The 18,979-nt window shown below is 43.7% G+C and overlaps 1 protein-coding gene across 1 annotated transcript; it reads left to right on the top strand.

Annotated features, from left to right (window-relative positions):
* The first annotated feature begins 235 nt into the window (after positions 1-235).
* Positions 236-18,979, top strand: LOC138736076 (uncharacterized). Its single transcript, XM_069884954.1, has 3 exons — positions 236-1,349; positions 17,992-18,073; positions 18,532-18,979. Exons 1-3 carry the CDS (start codon positions 844-846, stop codon positions 18,622-18,624), a joined length of 681 nt encoding a protein of 226 aa, XP_069741055.1. The 5' UTR covers positions 236-843; the 3' UTR covers positions 18,625-18,979.

Raw genomic sequence — 18,979 nt, 5'->3', positions numbered from 1 at the left:
AGAAGGTAGCAGCTGTTCAACCCTCCACCCTGAAAGGCCTTCAAGAGTTTGCGGAGATGGTGAACTTTTTCATTCCTGGAGCCACGTGCACGTGGCCACCAAAGAAAAGACTTTATCGTGGTCAGAGGAGGTGGACAGAGCTTTCATTGTGACGAGCTGCTGGTGCATCTGTGGCCGGAGGCACACACGGTGTTCTCCGTGGAAGCCTCAGCTATGGCAGTGGGGAGTGGGGGGGGGGTTGGGGTATCCTGGAATAGTGGCTCGATGGACAATGCTGCCCACTGGCCTTTTTCAGTAAGTAGCTGTGCCCGCCGGAGCTCAAATACAGTGCTTTTGACCGGGAGCTCCTGGCGCTGTATATGGCCATCCACCATTTCTGCTACTTGCTCGAGGGCAGGCTGTTCACAGCCTTTATGGATCACAAGCCCCTTACTCAAGCACTGGCAATGGCCAAGGATCCGTGGTCAGCCAGACAGCAACGCCACCTCTCGTACATGTCTGAGTTCATGACCGACATCCAACACACAGCCGGCAAGGACAAAGTAGTGGCGGATGCGCTCTCCTGTCCAGCCATCAACACTCTCGCGCCCGGCCTGGATTACGAGCAACTAGCTCAAGCACAGAGGAAGGATGCGGAGATGTAGGCCTTGCGGACTTCAATCTCGAGCCTTAAATTCAAGGATGTCCGGGTGCCAAGCAGCCGACTTTGCTCTGCACTGGAGGGTGAAGGTCTTCAGTCTGATCCACGACCTCGCTCACCCAGCAGTAAAGACAATCAGAGCAGAGGTGGTGGAACTGGCCAGGAACTATACAAGGTGCCAGACCTCCAAGGTCCAGTGACACATGCGAGCCCCCATCCAGAAATTCGATCCGGTGGTTCACAGATTCCAATACATCCATGTTGATGTCCTCGGGGCCCCTGCCGGTGTCGAAGGAGCCTCATTACCTCCACATGGTGGTGGATTGGGCTACAAGGTGGCTGGAGGCCGTCCCAATAAAGGAGGCCTCCACGGAGATGCCAGGACTCTGGTCAGCCAATGGATAGCCCATTTTGGAGTCCTAATGCAAATCACTAGCGACAGACAGGCGCAGTTCACGTCTGCCCTGTGGACTCAGATGGTGAAGCTCCTGGGGGTCAAGCTCCACCACACTACAGCATACCACCCACAGACCAACCGGTTGGTGGAAAGGTTCCACAGGCACCTGAAGGCATCGCTTATGGCCAGGCTCTCTGGACTAGAATGGGTGGATGAACTACCCTGGGTCCTCCTCGGGATTAGGATGATCCCAAGGAGGACCTGCAGGCTTCAGCAGTGGAGATGGTTGATGGTGTACCACTTCCCTGCCAGGTGAGTTTTTTGGCTCAGACCCTGACACCATGGCCACCGACAAAAACCTGCTGGGGACTGGCCACCCTCGCTCTTCCACCCCTGGCATGCTACGGCAGCCGGCCGTTTCATCTCCCCAAAGAGCTTGACTTGGCCCAGTTCGTTTTCATGCAGAGGGGACCACAAGGTGCACCGCTACTGTGACTGTACGAGGGGCCTTACAAAGTCTTGCACCAGTCCAGTGGAATCTTCACCCTGGACGTTGGGGGAAGGGGGGAGAGAGGAACGTTTTACAGTGGACCACCTGAAGGCAGCCCATCTATACTTATCACAGCCGGTATAGACAGTTGCGGCCAAGCGCTGGGGCCGGCTGCCAAAGTGACAAGATGCGTAGCCGATTCAGGCGGGGGGTGTTGTGTGGCGGCGCACATCCTCATGGTGAACCGGCCCTGCTTGTATTGCCACATGGTGGGGCAGCCATGGGGAAATGGCATTGTCAGAGGTTTCTCTCTGACTCCAGCATCCCTTCCAGCGCCCACCCTGGGCAGTGATTATGATGTCACAATGGACCAGGTGACTGAGCTCATGCTGCCCTTACCTTATAGGGGCGCCCTGAATTTGAATAAAAACAGTCGTTAAAGACCCTCAACGTGGGTGGATGTGTTTCTCCCACTGCTCACACCGCCACAATATATAAAAAAAACATGGTGTCGTTTCACCACCCTCCATCAGCTGTCTCCCCCTTCACCCAGCTCTGGTCCACCTTGCCCAGTCTTCCCACTTTTTTCTCTCTCTCCGTCTGGCACCTATCAATCACTTGCCTCGGTCTCCCAGTTCCACTCTTCCTCCTCACCACCTGGATCCATCAATCTGTTATTCTTCCTCCTTCCCTAGTTCTCCACTCACCTATTAGCTTCACACCCCACCCCTTACCCTTTCACTGCCTCTCCCCTCTCTGGAACCAGTCCCGATGTAAGATTTGAACCCGAAACATCAACAGTTCCCCCCGCCCCCCCACCGCTGGATTCCACTCGACCCACTGACATCCTCCCGTATTTGGATCTTTGGTTCCAGATTCCAGTGAATGCAGTCCCTTGAATCTTCCCCCTTCATTTCTTCTTCCCTCCTGATGTTACAGCACTTGTCTGGCCTGTAATATTTCACGTGCCTGACAAGACTCCATGGAAAAAAATTATCCAGAGTCCCACTTCCCCACATTCCTTTCAAAATTTTGATTTTCAAATTTCCCAGTTTTATTCATTCCCTCAGGTGTTACCATTGAAACTGTTTACACAATTTTCAAATCTTTTCCTCAAGTTTCCTTCAATTATTTTTATTTTAAATACTTTTATCTCTCTCCCAAACTTTCAGCTGGTGCAAACAATTCTCTTTCTCAGATTCATTGTCAGATATATACATGACATCACATATAACATTGAGATTCCTTTTCCTGCCGGCGTGGCAGAATTACCACTAATTGGTAGTACAAAAAATACTTCACAGCATAAACATATAAACAAGGACTGTAAAGCAAAAACGAATGTAAACAAAATGACTGTGCAATTTAGGGAGAGCAAAGAAAATCAATAAATTACACAGTATGAGTCCTTAAATGAGTCCCTGATCAATTTGTCGCTGAGGAGTCTGATGGTGGAGGGGTAGTAGCTGTTCCTGAACCTGGTGGGTGTGAGTCTTGTGGCACCGATACCTCTTTCTTGATGGCAGCAACGAGAACGGAGTATGTGCTGGGTGGTGTAGATCTTTGATGATTGCTGCTGCTCTCTGATGACAGCATTTCCTGTCGATGTTCTTGATGGTGGGGAGGGTTTTGCCTGTGATGTCCTGGACTGTGTCCACTACCTTTTGCATGGCTTTACATTCAGGGTTATTGGTGTCCCCATATCGGACTGTGACGCAGTCGGTCTCCACGCCTCTGTAGAAATTTTCCATAGTTTCCAACATCATACCAAACCTCCGCAAACTCCTGAAGTAGAGGTCCTGACATGCTGAACCAATCAAAAGAAATGCTTTATAATCTAAGCCTTCTTTATAACTTTCCTACATCCCTTCACAGGTCAGTATGATCAACAGCCCTTCTATGTCGCTGGCAGCATCTGCGGTGTGGAAGTGGGAAGAGCTGTGTTGATATAACTGGGAACACGAAAGGGAGGACAGGCAATGGAGGCGGGTGTGATGGAGAAGTTCACTGATGGAATTTGCGAGGGGAATTCCTCGATTCCTGCATATTGCCCAGATATCCCTGAAAATGTTCACACTCCAACCGCCAACGTTTCCATCCTGCACATGAAACAAAAGCAGGAGTGTTTTCAGTTTTTTGTTTACATGTATATGCTGGGTGCAGTTTTTTTTTGCATTACCAACAAGTGGTAATTCTGCTGTGCTCTCAGGATAAAGAATCTCAGGGTTGTATGTGATGAAAATACGCACTCTGACAATAAATTTGAAACTTGACTGGGTCATTAAATCCCTGATCTGCCGTTCAGATGATTGTGACATCCTTCCCCACAGCATCACAATCTCCCCGTCATCCGAAAGGATCCTCCTTTCCTCATCTCCTTTGGGAATGGATGGAGCAAAAAACATTTGTCAGAGCAGTACCCGGGTGAATCTAGTTGAGATAACGAGTCTCCCTGGGGTTTGCCAGAAGGTTGGTGCCCTGCCAATCAACCAACCTCCTTGGAAATCATGTACCTCCTTCCTCTGGCCAGGTGAATTCCCAGATCATTCCTTCTCTCAGTTGGCCTTTTGAGGTAATCAGGAAAATGGTTCTTCCAGAACCCGTCCCAGTGGGACTCCCAGATCTGCGGTGGGAGCTGTTATTCATGATAGTCCCACTACATGGGAGAATTTGCCCACAGCATCAGGTCAGTGCCAGGAAGTTATTCCAGAGTCTTGTTTCAAGTCATCCTCGTAGGCTTTTAAGCCAAGTGGTGAGGAAGGTGACCTTCTGTGGACAATTTAAACCGAAGCTGCAGTAGAACATAGAAATCTACAGCACAGTATGGGCCTTTAGGCCTTCAGTACCTACTCTAACTGCCTTGAATTTACTTACTTCATAACATTCCATTTTTCACAGATCCACATACCCGTCTAAAGTCCTGTTGTCCCTGCCTCCACTCCATGCAGCCACCACTCTCTGTGTGGGAAAACCTACCTCTTACATCCCCTCCTTAAAACTATACCCCCTGGGAAATTCAGCCCTGGGAAAAGCTTCTGGGCCATCCACGTGATCAAGGCCTCCCAACGAACAAAGATTAGTGGCTCTGATAGCTCGGTGGTTGGAGCATTGGTCTTATAAACCAGGGGTCGTGAGTTCATTCCTCGCTGGGGCCTCATTTCTGTGACAAACTGGTGACTCTCTGTCTTCCTTATGGTAGAGAAAAGTTAAAGAATTTCATGTATGGTACATCAGTGATAATAATGGAACCTTTACTTCATTATCTTGTGCACCTCTATCAGGTCACCCCTCAGTGCTCCAAGGAGAATCAACTAGGTTCTCATAATGTATCCTGGTAAGGCATCCAAGCCAACCTCCTCTGCACCCACGGGGCTGAATGATAAGGATCAGTTCATGGCCGAGCAGACCTGACGGGCTGATTGGCCTGCTTCTGCTTTTATATCTTGTGAACTGTAATGAAGTGACCAGAACTGAGCACAATACTCCAAGTGGGGATAACACAATTTTTGGAGGCAGGATGGCAGGCTGACGTAACGGACTCTGCACCTTCGGACACTGCAGAGAACCGAGTGCAGAATACTGGCAAAGCCTCAATAGTGGAAAAGCTTCCTCGATGAATGGCATGCAACAAACCTGTTTATAAAGAACAATTCTATTTAGGGCAGCCAGAGAGAGACTATTCTCCACAGAGAGAATAAAAATTGCACAACGTAAATGGTTACATCGTTCTCCTTTCTCATTTGAACAATAAATAGCATTTTGTTAATTATTCATCAATGTAGATCAGGTTCATGAATAATTCAGCAGGCTTGAATAATGGCCACTGGATTCTTGCGAGCAGAGAACTGCTGTGTAAAATCGGGTTAACAAGGCAATTTCGAAAGGGTCTGACCCAGTCAACCCCGCTGGAATCCAACCGGGTCCCCGACCTACCTCAGAGGTAGTCAGGGAATGGAGTTAAACTGACCTAGGTCTCGTCCACAGGTGATTTGAACCGGAAAAATGGCCAACCTGCTTATTCCTGTGACGGCAGGGCTTGCGTGGATGCATCACCGCGGTAGCCAATGTCCGAACATCTGGCAGTACTTTCGGTGAGCGCGTCATGTCAGGGGGGCGGGGTTCCCCCTTAAATTACCGGGTTGTAGGGGGGAGTCACGTGACGGAGTAGTGGCCGGACGGTGAACACCAGCCCTCTACAGAAAAGTCGGAAAAAACAAAGGAAAACACAAAGGCACAAAAATAAAAATTAAAGAAAAGTGAGTATAAAGGTGGAAAGAAGATGGCGACGAAAAAAGAAAAATCGAAATCAATGGTAAGAAGAGAGGAAGAGAAGACAACGGAAGAAGAAGGAGAAGGCCTTACCTGTTCGAAGAGGCCCGCGGTGGAGAGAGAAACCCGCTCTCTCAGGTCGGTAGAAAGTGGACTACAAAAATGGCTCGCTGAGCCGAGTAAAAGTGCGCAACCGCACATGCGCAACTCCTTGCGCATGCGCGATGCGCATGCAAAAAAACACACCGACGGGAGGGGTGACCAGCTGGGGAGTCGATCTCCACAGCCGGCAATGACAGCTGCAGAACACCTGCAGCAAGAGGAGAACATAGAAGACAACGAAAACAAGAAAGAAGAGAAGAAAAGGGCAACAAAGAAACAACAGATGGCCAACTCAGAGGAAGAAGAAGAGGAAGAGGAAGAGTACAGTGAAATAGAAGAAGAAGGGAAAGGCAAGATAAAGGATATACTTTCTCTTATTAAAGAATACATGGAGTCATTTAAAGAATGGCAAGCGCAAGAATTTAATGATTTAAGAAGAAGAATAAACAATACAGAAGAGAAAATGAATAAAATAGATATGACCTTAACAGAAATGGGAAAGAGAATGGACAAGATGGAAGAGCGGGAAGCAGCAGTAGAAATGGAGGTAGAGGACTTAAAAAAGAAATTAGAGGAATCTAATAAAAAAGTTATAGAGACACAAGAACTGTTAGCTCAGAAAATAGATATAATGGAAAATTATAACAGAAGAAATAACATAAAGATAGTGGGCCTTAAGGAAGATGAAGAAGGCAAGAATATGAGAGAGTTTATAAAAGATTGGATCACCAGGATCCTAGGATGTCCAGAACTACAGCAAGAAATGGAAATAGAAAGGGCACATAGAGCATTGGCCTTTAAACCACTACCACAACAAAAGCCAAGATCTATTTTAGTAAAATTCCTAAGATATACTACAAGAGAAAAGGTACTGGAGAAGACAATGGAAAAAGTAAGAGAGGGCAACAAGCCACTGGAGAACAAAGGGTAAAAACTCTTCATTTATCCAGATATAAGTTTTGAACTCCTGAAGAAGAGAAAGGAGTTCAATACAGCAAAGGCGATTTTATGGAAGAAAGGGTATAAATTTATACTAAAGCATCCAGCGGTATTGAAAATATTTATTCCAGGACAACAAAACAGACTATTCTCGGATCCAGAGGAAGCACGAAAATTTGCAGAACAATTACAAAATAGACTGAGGGATGAAGACGTGTAACGAGAGTACAAAAGACTGCGAACTAAAAAGACACATAAGTTTTGAACTCCTGAAGAAGAGAAAGGAGTTCAATACATCGAAAACGATCTTATGGAAAAAAAATTTTCTCGGATCCAGAGGAAGCAAGGAAATTTGCAGAACAACTACAAAACAACCAAAGAGATGAAGATATGTAATAAGAGTAAAAATTACCACGATTTATATGTATGTGGGTAAAGAGGTATATATGTGTATATGTATAATGTGCATACATGAATTTATCCATATTTAGAGGAAAATATAGATAGTATAGACAAGAATTAATAAGGGAAGGAAATGGAATAGAGGGAATAAGGAGGGAACTAAAAGAGTGACCTTTGTTACATATGAAAAGTGAAATCTTTTCTGGGGGGGGCTGGGTGGGGAGGAGTTGTGGTCACTGCAAAATCAGCTGACGCTTGCGAGTGAATTCGCAAATCCAAATGGAGAGGGGAGATGTGGTTGTCCGACAAGGGATAAAGGACAACTCAGGAGGGGAAGGGGAGATTGGGGCTAAAGAAGTTTTAAATAGGAGAATAAGGAAAATGTTTGATGTTTTAGGAATGTTGTCTTATAAAGGGTTCAAAACAAGAAAACAGAAATGGATAAGAAGGAAAGGTAATGATGGAGAAATGGAAAGGGAAGATAAACAAAGTATAAAATGGCTACGTTGAACTATATGACTTTAAATATTAATGGAATACATAACCAAATTAAAAGGAAGAAACTGCTAAATTTACTGAAAAAATAAAAAATTGATATAGCATTTGTGCAAGAAACACATTTAACTGAATTGGAGCACAAGAAATTAAAGAGAGATTGGGTAGGACACGTAACAGCAGCATCGTATAATTCAAAAGCAAGAGGAGTAGCTATATTAATTAGTAAAAATGTGCCATTTAAAATAGAAGAGGAAATAATAATCCAGCAGGGAGATATGTAATGATAAAATGTCAGATATATTCGGAGTTTTGGAATCTACTCAATATATATTCACCTAACGAAGAAGATCAAAAGTTTATGCAAGATATCTTTTTGAAGGTAGCAGATACGCAAGGGAACATATTAATAGGAGGGGATTTCAACCTGAATTTGGATTCAAATATGGACAAAACTGGGAAAAAAATTAACAGAAAGAACAAAGTAACCAAATTTATAATTAAATAGATGGAAGAAATGCAACTTTTGGATATATGGAGGAAACAACACCCAAAGGAAAAGGAATATTCATATTACTCGGCTAGACATAAAACATACTCAAGAATAGACCTATTTTTGTTATCAGCTCGTATGCAAGATAGAGTAAGAAAAACAGAAAGCTAGAATACTATTGGACCATTCACCCTTAATATTGACAGTAAAGTTAGAGGACATCCCTCCAAGAATATATAGATGGAGATTAAACCCCATGTTACTTAAAAGGCAGGATTTTAGAGAATTTATTGAAAAACAAACAAAAATGTATTTTGAAATAAATACGGAATCAGTGGAAGATAAGTTTATACTATGGGATGCAATGAAAGCATTCATTAGAGGGCAAATAATAAGTTATGTAACCAAGATGAAGAAGGACTATAATCAGGAAACAGAGCAGTTGGAAAGGGAAATAGTAAATATAGAAAAAGAATTAGCAATGAAGGAAGATACAACTAAAAGAAGAGAATTGGCGGATAAAAAAATAAAATATGAAACACTACAAACATATAAGGTGGAGAAGAATATAATGAAGACAAAACAGAAATATTATGAACTAGGTGAAAAAACGCACAAAATCCTAGCATGGCAGCTTAAGACAGAACAAGCTAAGAAAATGGTATTGGCATCAAGGAAAAAAGACAAACAAATTACATATAATCCAAAAGAAATTAAGGAAAACTTTAGAGAATTCTATGAACAATTATACCGAACTGAAAACGAAGGGAAAATAGATGAATTTCTGACTAAAATTGAACTACCAAAACTACAAATAGAGGAACAAAATAATTTAACAGAGCCATTTGGAATAGTAGAAATACAAGAGATAATAAAAAAATTACCAAATAATAAGACACCAGGAGAGGATGGATTCCCAATAGAATTCTACAAAACATTTAAGGACTTGTTAATTCCGCCCCTCCTGGAAGTAATCAACCAGATTGGTAAAACACAAAGCTTACCAGATTCATGTAAAACAGCAATAATTACAGTAATACTAAAGCAATGGAAAGATCCACTCTCACCAGCGTCATATAGACCAATATCTTTACTTAACACAGATTATAAGATAATAGCTAAACTATTAGCAAACAGATTAGCAGAGTATGTACCGAAAATGGTAAATTTAGACCAAACTGGATTTATCAAAAAAAGACGTACAACAGACAATATTTGTAAATTTATTAACTTAATTCATGCAGTAGAAGGGAATAAAGCACCTACAGTAGCAGTTGCTTTAGACGCAAAGAAGGCCTTTGACAGAGTAGAATGGAATTATTTGTTCAAAATATTGCAAAAATTCAGTTTACCGGAGAAGTATATTAATTGGACTAAAGCATTATATAAGGGACCGTTAGCGAAAGTGACAGTAAATGGACATGTATCAAAGCAATTTAACTTAAGCAGGTCAACACGGCAGGGATGCCCACTATCACCTTTATTGTTTGCGTTAGCTATAGAACCACTAGCAGAATTGATAAGAACAGAAAATAATATAAAAGGAATAAAAATAAAAGACAAGGAATATAAAATCAGTTTATTTGCGGATGATGTTATAGTGTACTTAACAGAACCAGAACTATCAATAAAAGAATTATATAAGAAATTGAACGAATATGGAGAAGTGTCGGGTTACAAGATAAACGTAAATAAAAATGAAGCAATGCCTATGAATAATGCGGATTTCTCAAAATTTAAGAAGGAATCACCATTTAGATGGCAAATGCAAGCAATAAGATACCTAGGTGTACAAATAAACAAAAATCTCGGCCAACTATATAAACTCAATTATTATCCACTAATGAAAAAATTACAGGATGATTTAGAGCATTGGAAAGATTTACCACTAACACTAATAGGAAGGATAAACTGTATTAAAATGAACATTTTTCCAAGGATATTATACTTACTTCAGGCATTGCCAATACAACTGACAGAGAAATTCTTCAAGGAGTTAAAGAAAATAATAAGGAAATTTTTATGGAGAGGGGGGAAACCGAGGATAGCACTAGATAAATTAACAGAATGGTATAAACAAGGAGGCTTACAACTGCCAAACTTTAAAAATTATTATAGAGCCGCACAATTAAGATACCTATCAGATTTTTATCAAACAAGGGAAAAGCCAGATTGGACGAGATTAGAATTAGATAAAATAGGGGAAAAGATACCTGAACACATATTATATAAATGGGATGAAAAATTGGTACAACATAAAAGTTCTCCAGTATTACATCATCTCCTCAATATTTGGAAGAAGATTCATGTAGAAAGAAATAAAACAAATTATCAATGACCAAAACTAATATTGACGCAAAACAAGTTACTCCCTTTTACAATAGATAACCTTTCCTTTAGAGAATGGGAAAAAAAAGGGATTAAAAGAATAGAAAATTGTTTTTCAGGAAATAGATTCTTATCCTTTGAACAAATGAAAGATAAGTACAATATAACTCAAGATCTTTTCTTTGGCTTGGCTTCGCGGACGAAGATTTATGGAGGGGGTAAAAAGTCCACGTCAGCTGCAGGCTCGTTTGTGGCTGACCAGCCCGATGCGGGACAGGCAGACACGATTGCAGCGGTTGCAAGGGAAAATTGGTTGGTTGGGGTTGGGTGTTGGGTTTTTCCTCCTTTGCCTTTTGTCAGTGAGGTGGGCTCTGCGGTCTTCTTCAAAGGAAGTTGCTGCCCACTGAACTGTGAGGCGCCAAGATGCAAGGTTTGAGGCGTTATCAGCCCACTGGCGGTGGTCAATGTGGCAGGCACCAAGAGATTTCTTTAGGCAGTCCTTGTACCTTTTCTTTGGTGCACCTCTGTCACGGTGGCCAGTGGAGAGCTCGCCATATAATACGATCTTGGGAAGGCGATGGTCCTCCATTCTGGAGACGTGACCCATCCAGCGCAGCTGGATCTTCAGCAGCATGGACTCGATGCTGTCGACCTCTGCCATCTCGAGTACCTCGACGTTAGGGGTGTGAGCGCTCCAATGGATGTTGAGGATGGAGCGGAGACAACGCTGGTGGAAGCGTTCTAGGAGCCGTAGGTGATGCCGGTAGAGGACCCATGATTCGGAGCCGAACAGGAGTGTGGGTATGACAACGGCTCTGTATACGCTTATCTTTGTGAGGTTTTTCAGTTGGTTGTTTTTCCAGACTCTTTTGTGTAGTCTTCCAAAGGCGCTATTTGCCTTGGTGAGTCTGTTGTCTATCTCATTGTCGATCCTTGCATCTGATGAAATGGTGCAGCCGAGATAGGTAAACTGGTTGACCGTTTTGAGTTTTGTGTGCCCGATGGAGATGTGGGGGGGCTGGTAGTCATGGTGGGGAGCTGGCTGATGGAGGACCTCAGTTTTCTTCAGGCTGACTTCCAGGCCAAACATTTTGGCAGTTTCCGCAAAGCAGGACGTCAAGCGCTGAAGAGCTGGCTCTGAATGGGCAACTAAAGCGGCATCATCTGCAAAGCGTAGTTCACTCAAGATACAGCACTGGCATATTACCAATTGAGATCCTACTTGAAGGATAAATTAGGAAGCAGTTTGATTTTGCCAGAGGGAAGTAACCTTGAATATGTGATTACAGATACAATAATAATCAAAAGATTTATAACAAATATGTATATTAAACTGCAAGAAAAGGAGAATGAGGAAACAAATGGTAAAACTAAACAAAAATGGGAACAAGATTTAAATATAAAGATAAAAAAGGAAACATGGGAGAAGTTATGCTCCGGAACGATGAGAAATACAATAAATACGAGGTTACGTATGATACAATATAACTTGATACACAGGCTATACATTACACCTCAAAAGTTAAATAAATGGGACCCAACAGTATCTGATAGATGTTTTTGATGTAAAAAAGAAATGGGAACAACAATTCATGCAATCTGGACATGTGAGAAAGTAGAAAAATTTTGGGAAGATCTAAATCAGATATTAAATAAAATAACAGAAAACAATATACCAAAGAATCCAGAGATCTTTCTCCTAAGTAACATAAAAAACAAAGAATTTGGAATTGATTTGGAGGATGCACAAAAAAGATTCGTTAAGATAGCTCTAGCCATAGCAAAAAAATGTATTATGTCAACCTGGAAATTGGAAGATAATTTGAAAATACAACAATGGTATATAGAAATGAATAAATGTATTCCTTTAGAAAAAATAACATATAGTTTAAGAAATAATATTGAAATATTCGAACAAATATGGGAGCCTTACATTAAATACAATAGCGAAAACCTACCGGGGACAATCATTACCTAAGTTAACGGAAGGAAAAGGAAATGAAAAGAATGGACTCAGTAGAATTTCTGGTGTATTTTTATTGAATGACAACATTGTCTGACTGGTTTAATGTATCCTAGATTTTATACCTTAAATGGACAGGAGGGGGGAGGTAGGGAGGGTGGGATGGGAGGAGGGGGGGGGGTAGAAAATGGCACTGTATATGTGTGAAAAGGAAAAAGTGTGTACCATTGTTAATGTGATTTTTGGTGTGAAAAATAAAAAATAAAATAAAAAAAAAATTACCGGGTTGTACCTGGAGGGCTACCCAGGTGTTGCAATTTAAAAGAGGCTAGTGCTACCAGCCAATACTACAAGGTGCACCCTCTGTTTAGAGTTACAGAGAGAGAGAGAGAGAGAGAGAGAAAGAGCAGTTCGATCAGAACAAAGGTCACAATTTCAGCATGAAGAATGCTGGCACCCTTGTGCTATTGAAGGGGGATGTTCGTGGAAGATGTCAGGGTGCCCAAAGACCTTGCCTATCAAGAGTTCTCACCATTTAAAAAGAATTGCGGCACCTGGAAGTTGCTTCCTCCCAATGCAGAGGGCCTTAGTGTCAAATTAAATTCTTTACTGAGCAGTGGAGTTCTCGCTGCCTCACAGCGCACGTCTTACCAACTGAGGGCCAGCATGAGTTTACACGAGGGTGACTTAGAAGCTCCAGTTTTACAGCAAAAGGGTTGTTGATCATGGGAAGTTTAGATCCAAAGTTTAGATCCAAAGGTTATTTTGGTGTTCACCTAAAGCAGCAGCAGCATGAACAGATCAAGGCAGGTATCACCTAATAAAGTCCGCAGCTTCGGAGGCTTGGTCCATCCATGGGCCTGAACCAGCTCCTCCATCTGGTTTAAGATTGCTTGCCTGCTCTTGTCTCTGAAATGTATTTTCAATCTGGACTTCAGGTTTAAGGTTTGGCAGACTTTCAGGGCTTGAATGGTTGGAAGGTGGCGTGGAGAGGGTACGATCCTAAATCGATGTATATGATTTAATTTACATTTTGAACAGTTTTAATGAGAAAGATGTCCCGAAGCATTGGAGGTTGATCAAACAACGATTTCCATCAAGCCTTAACGAGAAGGGAGATAGATCAGCTCGTTGGGTGGTGTCACATCAACAATCTTGCACTCAGCGTTAGCAAAACCAAGATGATTTTGGGTCAGGAGAACACGACCCAGTCCTCATTGAGGGCTCAGTAGTGGAGAGAGTCCAATTCCTGGGTGTTAACATCTCCGATGATCTGTCTTGAAGGCTCCATTTTGATGCAATCACGAAGGAGGCTCGCCAGCAGCAATACACTGTCAGGTGTCTCAGGAGACTCATTATGACACTGAAGAGACTTGAAACCTTCTACAGGTGTACCATGGAGATGATTTTGGCTGGTTGTGTAGTGGCACTACAAGTTCCAATGAACCGGCTGCCAAACGTCACGATATCACAATACAGTGATGTCATCGGGGTGCATGATGCTGGGTTTTTAAAAAGGTTGCGCATCTGTAAAGAGTTTTGTTTGAACTTCCTCTCAACTGTGACTCGTTACTGTCTCCTCTCAATTTACCCACTGCAACATTGGTGGCTACAATTGGTGACCCCGACGGGCCCAAAACGGAACTTTGGACCAGCAATGGACAGCCCAGCAGTAACTCTAAAACTGTCCATCTTTGGGGCGTCACAACTTGATGTCTGGTTCAGACAGGCAGAGGCACAATTCCACATCAATAAATAGATATGGACACCACTGAGTATTACCATATGGTGAGTGCCTTTGAGCAGGACACAGCCAGCCGTGATGTGGATTTCCTACGGGTGCCACCAACTCAAAGCAAGTATGAAGCACTGAAAGCTCTCTTCCTACATATTTACGGGCTCTCCTGACATGAGCGAGCTGCACGGATCCTCCACATCAACGGCCTGGGTGAATGCACCTTTTCAGAGCATATGGGTGACATGTTGGCACTGGCAAATGGCCACAAGCCGTGTTTGGTTTTTGAACAGCAATTTCCAGAGCATTTGCCAGTCTGCCTCATGTTATCCAATGAGGATTTTAGCAAGTGGTGGCTGACCAGGTGGACTTCCTGTCCCATGCGAGGCAGCAGGGTGTGAAGCCCATTGAAATAAATACTGTGTCACACCCCAAGGCACTGAACCTTCCCAATGTCAAGAACACGGACAGATGTGACTCAGAGACTAGCAGCTGGTGGTTCTATCACCAATGTTGGGGTGCAGGTGCCATAAATGCCGTGCTCCTTGTGGTTTTTCGAGAAACACCCAGGCCAGCCGTCGATAATGGCTATGACGCCTGGGCACCAAAACAGCCTACTTTATGTCTGGGATGAGCTCTTGTGGCGAAAATTTTCCTCATGGACACTGGTTCGCAAGTTAGCGTCCTTCCTCATTCAGGGTTCGACATTCGTACCAGAGGAGCAGGTCCCAACCTCACGGGTGGAAATAACAGCACTATCCATACATATGGGGCAAGAACCGTGGCTGTGAAATTCAACGGCAGCAAGTTCACATCCCGGCTGATGCTGGGAGCAGACTTCCTCCATGCCCGGTCCCTAATGGTGGATATGAAAGGACGTTGCTTGGTGGACAGCACGACTTTCCAAACCTCTGCCTCAGAGATTCAAGGTTACCTGGCCTGCACTTGAACACCCTCGAATTTACAAAGAATAAACTCAAAGACTTTGCCAATGTTGCCAGTCCCCAATTTTCCACTGCTACTAAGTAAGCCACCATATTTTGACCCAAGGACTGCCTGTATACGACAGAGCTTGTTGTCTGTCACCTGAAAAGTTGCACCTTGTGAAGCAGGGGTTCACTAAGTTGGAGGAGTTAAGTATTATACTTAGATGACAGTCTCGTCACCAGCCACACCCACAAAGAACATTCAAAACACCTGCGTTTACTCTTCAGCCACTTGCGAGAGTTTGGGCTCATGGTTAATCCAGCAAAGTGCCAGTTCGGAGAGTTGACCATCGGATTCCTGGGACACAGAATCACATGCAAGGGCGTGATTCTGCTAACCGCTAAAACGGAGGCCATCATGAGATTCCCAGAGCCATCAACACTCAAGGGTCTCCAAGAGTTCCTTGGGATGGTAAATCTTTACCACCGTTTCGTTCGTGCTGTGGCACATGTCATGAAGCCCTTTTATGATCTGATGTTTCAGAATATAAAAGAACATCGCTGGACGGAGACAACTACATATGCCTTTCGGGAGACTAAAGCTGCACAACCATGCTGAGTCACCCGCGGAGCGATGCGCCAACCACCTTATCGACAGATGCGTCTGACGTGGTTGTAAGAGGAGTGCTAGAACAATAAGTGAACAAACAATGGAAGCCACCAGCATCCTTCAGCCAACACCTTCACCACACAGAGACCGTCAGGCACTTCTGGTACTTCCTCAAGGGCAGAAACTTTATGGTCTTTACATAAAGTAAAGACCATAAACCATTAACTTTTGTTTTTGGCAAAGTTTGGTCAGCCCATCAACAGTATAACTAATCCTATATTTCAGGGCTCTCTATGAAGATAGAGCACATCTCAGGAAAAAGGAACATGGTGGCTGATGCTCTCTCCCGTGCCCCTTTTCAATAAGTATGCGCATTTTCCCAAGGTGTTGACTATTTCACCCTGGCAGAGGCACAAGACAGAGATACCTGACTACAAGGTGCCCATTACAAACCTTCAGCTCCAAGATCTGGCTTTCAGATCTCAGGGCAATACGCTACTTTGCGATGTCTCGACAGGACAACCACGCCCTATCATTCCTGCCTCATGGAGTCGCCACATTTTTGACACCATTCATAGCCTATCGCGGCCCTCCATTAGGTAAACAGTCCACCTAGTATCTGATAAATGGATCTGGCATGACCTGGAGAAAGACTACACTCAGTGCGCGAGGACGTACATGGACTGTCACAAGTTGAAGGTACAAAGGCAAGTAAAAGCTCTGCTCCAGCCATTTGAACTGCCAAAGTGCAGATTCGACCATGTACATGTTGATATTGTCGGCCCAATCCCAGTGTCCAGGGGATTCAAATATTTATTAGATGGCCGGAGGCAGTTCCCATAGTCGATGCTTCAACTGAGTTGTGCCCAAGTGCTTTTGTTACATCCTGGGTGTCTCGTTTCAGTCTGCCTGTACATGTCATTTTAATCAGAGGACCACAGTTTACCCCTGCCATCTGGAGTGCTTTATCTTGACTCCTAGGAATGCAGCTCCTCCATACCATGGCCTATCACCCACAGTCCAACGGAATGGTGGAGCAGTTCCATAGGTACCTGAAGGCAGCACTTATGGCCCACTTACAGGGACTAGATTAGGCAGATGAACTTCTGTGGGTGTTACTAGGCATCAGAAAAGCACCTAAGGAAGACTGCAATTCATTGTCAGCAGAGTTGGTCTATGGAACACCTCTGGTTGTCCTTGGATGGGAAGACCAGCCATCAGTAACATTGTGCAAGCTCCGGGAATGGGCAGGAAAACTAGCTCCCATGCCAGCTTCAAGATATAGCCCACAATCTTCCTTAAGGAACTCCGAGATTGTGAGGCTGTTTTTGCCCGATGGGGCGCACATGGATCACCCTGACAAACACCTTACAAAGGACCATATAAAGTGCTACGAAGCTCTAGGACAACATACATCTTGGACATTGGGGGACAACATCAAACATTCACAGTGGACCGGTTAAAACCTGCACACGTTGACTTAGAATGGCCTGTGCTGCACCCAACAGTTCCACGGTGTAGCCAGCCACCAAAGATAATGAACTTGACCTTCCTGAGTTAGTTCTGGAGGGGTGGGGAGGGGGGATGTAGTGGCACTACAAGTCCCAGTGAACCGGCTGCCGAACGTCATGCTGTCACGACGCAGTGACATCATCAGGGCACGTGACTCAGGGTTTTTAATAAGATTGTGTGCTTCTGTAAAGTAAACAACAAATTTCGTGACTTGCTCTGACAGTAAATTTGGATTCTGATTCCAATTCTGAGATGAAACACAGAACACAAAACATAACAGCATAGTACAGGCCTTCTGGCCCTCGATGTTGTGCCGTCCCACAGGAAAAGTACTGAACCCTCCCAACCTTGCAGCCCTCTATTTTCCTTCCATCCATGTGCCTGTCTCTTAAATGCCCCAATGTTCCAGCCTCCACCACCACCCCCAACAAGGCATTCCAGGCCCCCGCAACGCTCTGTGTTTAAAAACATACCCCTGACAGATAGTGTCTGCCATTCATAAAACAAGTGACAAAAGCGATCTGTTTTGTGGTGAAGAAGTGGCCGTTGGAGAGAACACCATGAAACTATCCACTCTAAATTTGGCGGTAAGGCCATGCCTACCTTTATTGCTGTACTATTGGTTTCAGAATTTTATTTTAACCTCCATAAAACGGTATTGTTTCTCATTTGTACTCTGATTTGGTCTAGTAGTGCTACGGTGAGGCGCAGGGAGGACGTTTCCAGATATCGAGGCATTTGCTTCAGAGACAGGCACTGCATTTATAAAGAGGTAAGAACCTAATGGTATTCTACAGGTGTGTCTTCTGCTGATGAATAGACAGTCAATAACTCAAAGAGCCCACTGTGTGTAATTAGTTCCTCCTTGGAGAAATAGGTCTTCATTTTTAATGCTATTATCATGTGAAGAGTTTTAACTTTATTGTAAGATAACATTATAAACCAGAGTAACAAATCTGGAGGTTAAATTACAGCCCAAGAGATGCATTTATTATGCTGTTTCTTCTCATCATTCCAATTCTAATCTCAATAGTGCAGGAACAATGACAGTTAAACTGGCCCTGAAATAATATTGATTGAAGACAGCAATGTTGTTACCACAGAATAACAATGATATGTGAATTGCAGGCTTGTAGAATTAGGACTGATTGTGGTTTAGATTAGAGGTTCTGGAACTTGAGAAGGTTGTGTTCAATTAAGATTAGCTGGTTTTCACTGTTGCATCCTCAGGACAAGAATAAACTCCCGTTAACTCAGCCTGCGACATCATGGGCACCAGACTTCACTCCATCGAGGAAATCCACACGAGGTGGTGTCTTATGAAAGATCCTCAAAGATCCCCACTGAAGACGAGCACTCAGCAGCGTAAGGACAGCTTCTTCCCCGCTGCTATCAGATTCCCGAATGATCAATGAACCAAAGACACTGCCTCACTTTGACTTTTTGTGCACTATTTTTATTTATTTTTGTAAAGTGGTTCATATGAATTCAAATTTTTTTTAGACATAGGAGCACAGTAATAGGCCATTTCGGCCTACGATCCCGTGCTGCCCAATTACACCCATTTAACCTTCTCGCTGGATCGGTCACGTCTCCAGAATGGAGGACCATCGCCTTCCCAAGATCGTATTATATGGCGAGCTCTCCACTGGCCACCGTGACAGAGGTGCACCAAAGA

The sequence above is a fragment of the Narcine bancroftii genome, chromosome 6 (genome assembly GCF_036971445.1).
Source record: "Narcine bancroftii isolate sNarBan1 chromosome 6, sNarBan1.hap1, whole genome shotgun sequence".
In the NCBI taxonomy this organism is placed as follows: domain Eukaryota; kingdom Metazoa; phylum Chordata; class Chondrichthyes; order Torpediniformes; family Narcinidae; genus Narcine; species Narcine bancroftii.
The sequence above is the reverse complement of the archived record's forward strand: the minus strand, read 5'-3'. Positions and strand labels throughout refer to the sequence as shown.

What these genes read in the sequence shown, in the direction of transcription:
- LOC138736076 (XM_069884954.1), top strand. Translation starts at nt 844, where the DNA reads ATGCGAGCCCCCATCCAGAAATTCGATCCGGTGGTTCACAGATTCCAA. An exon ending in GTGTACCACTTCCCTGCCAG is followed by an intron (nt 1,350 to 17,991) that starts GTGAGTTTTTTG and finishes GATTTGGTCTAG; the next exon opens with TAGTGCTACGGTGAGGCGCA. An exon ending in GGCACTGCATTTATAAAGAG is followed by an intron (nt 18,074 to 18,531) that starts GTAAGAACCTAA and finishes TTGCATCCTCAG; the next exon opens with GACAAGAATAAACTCCCGTT.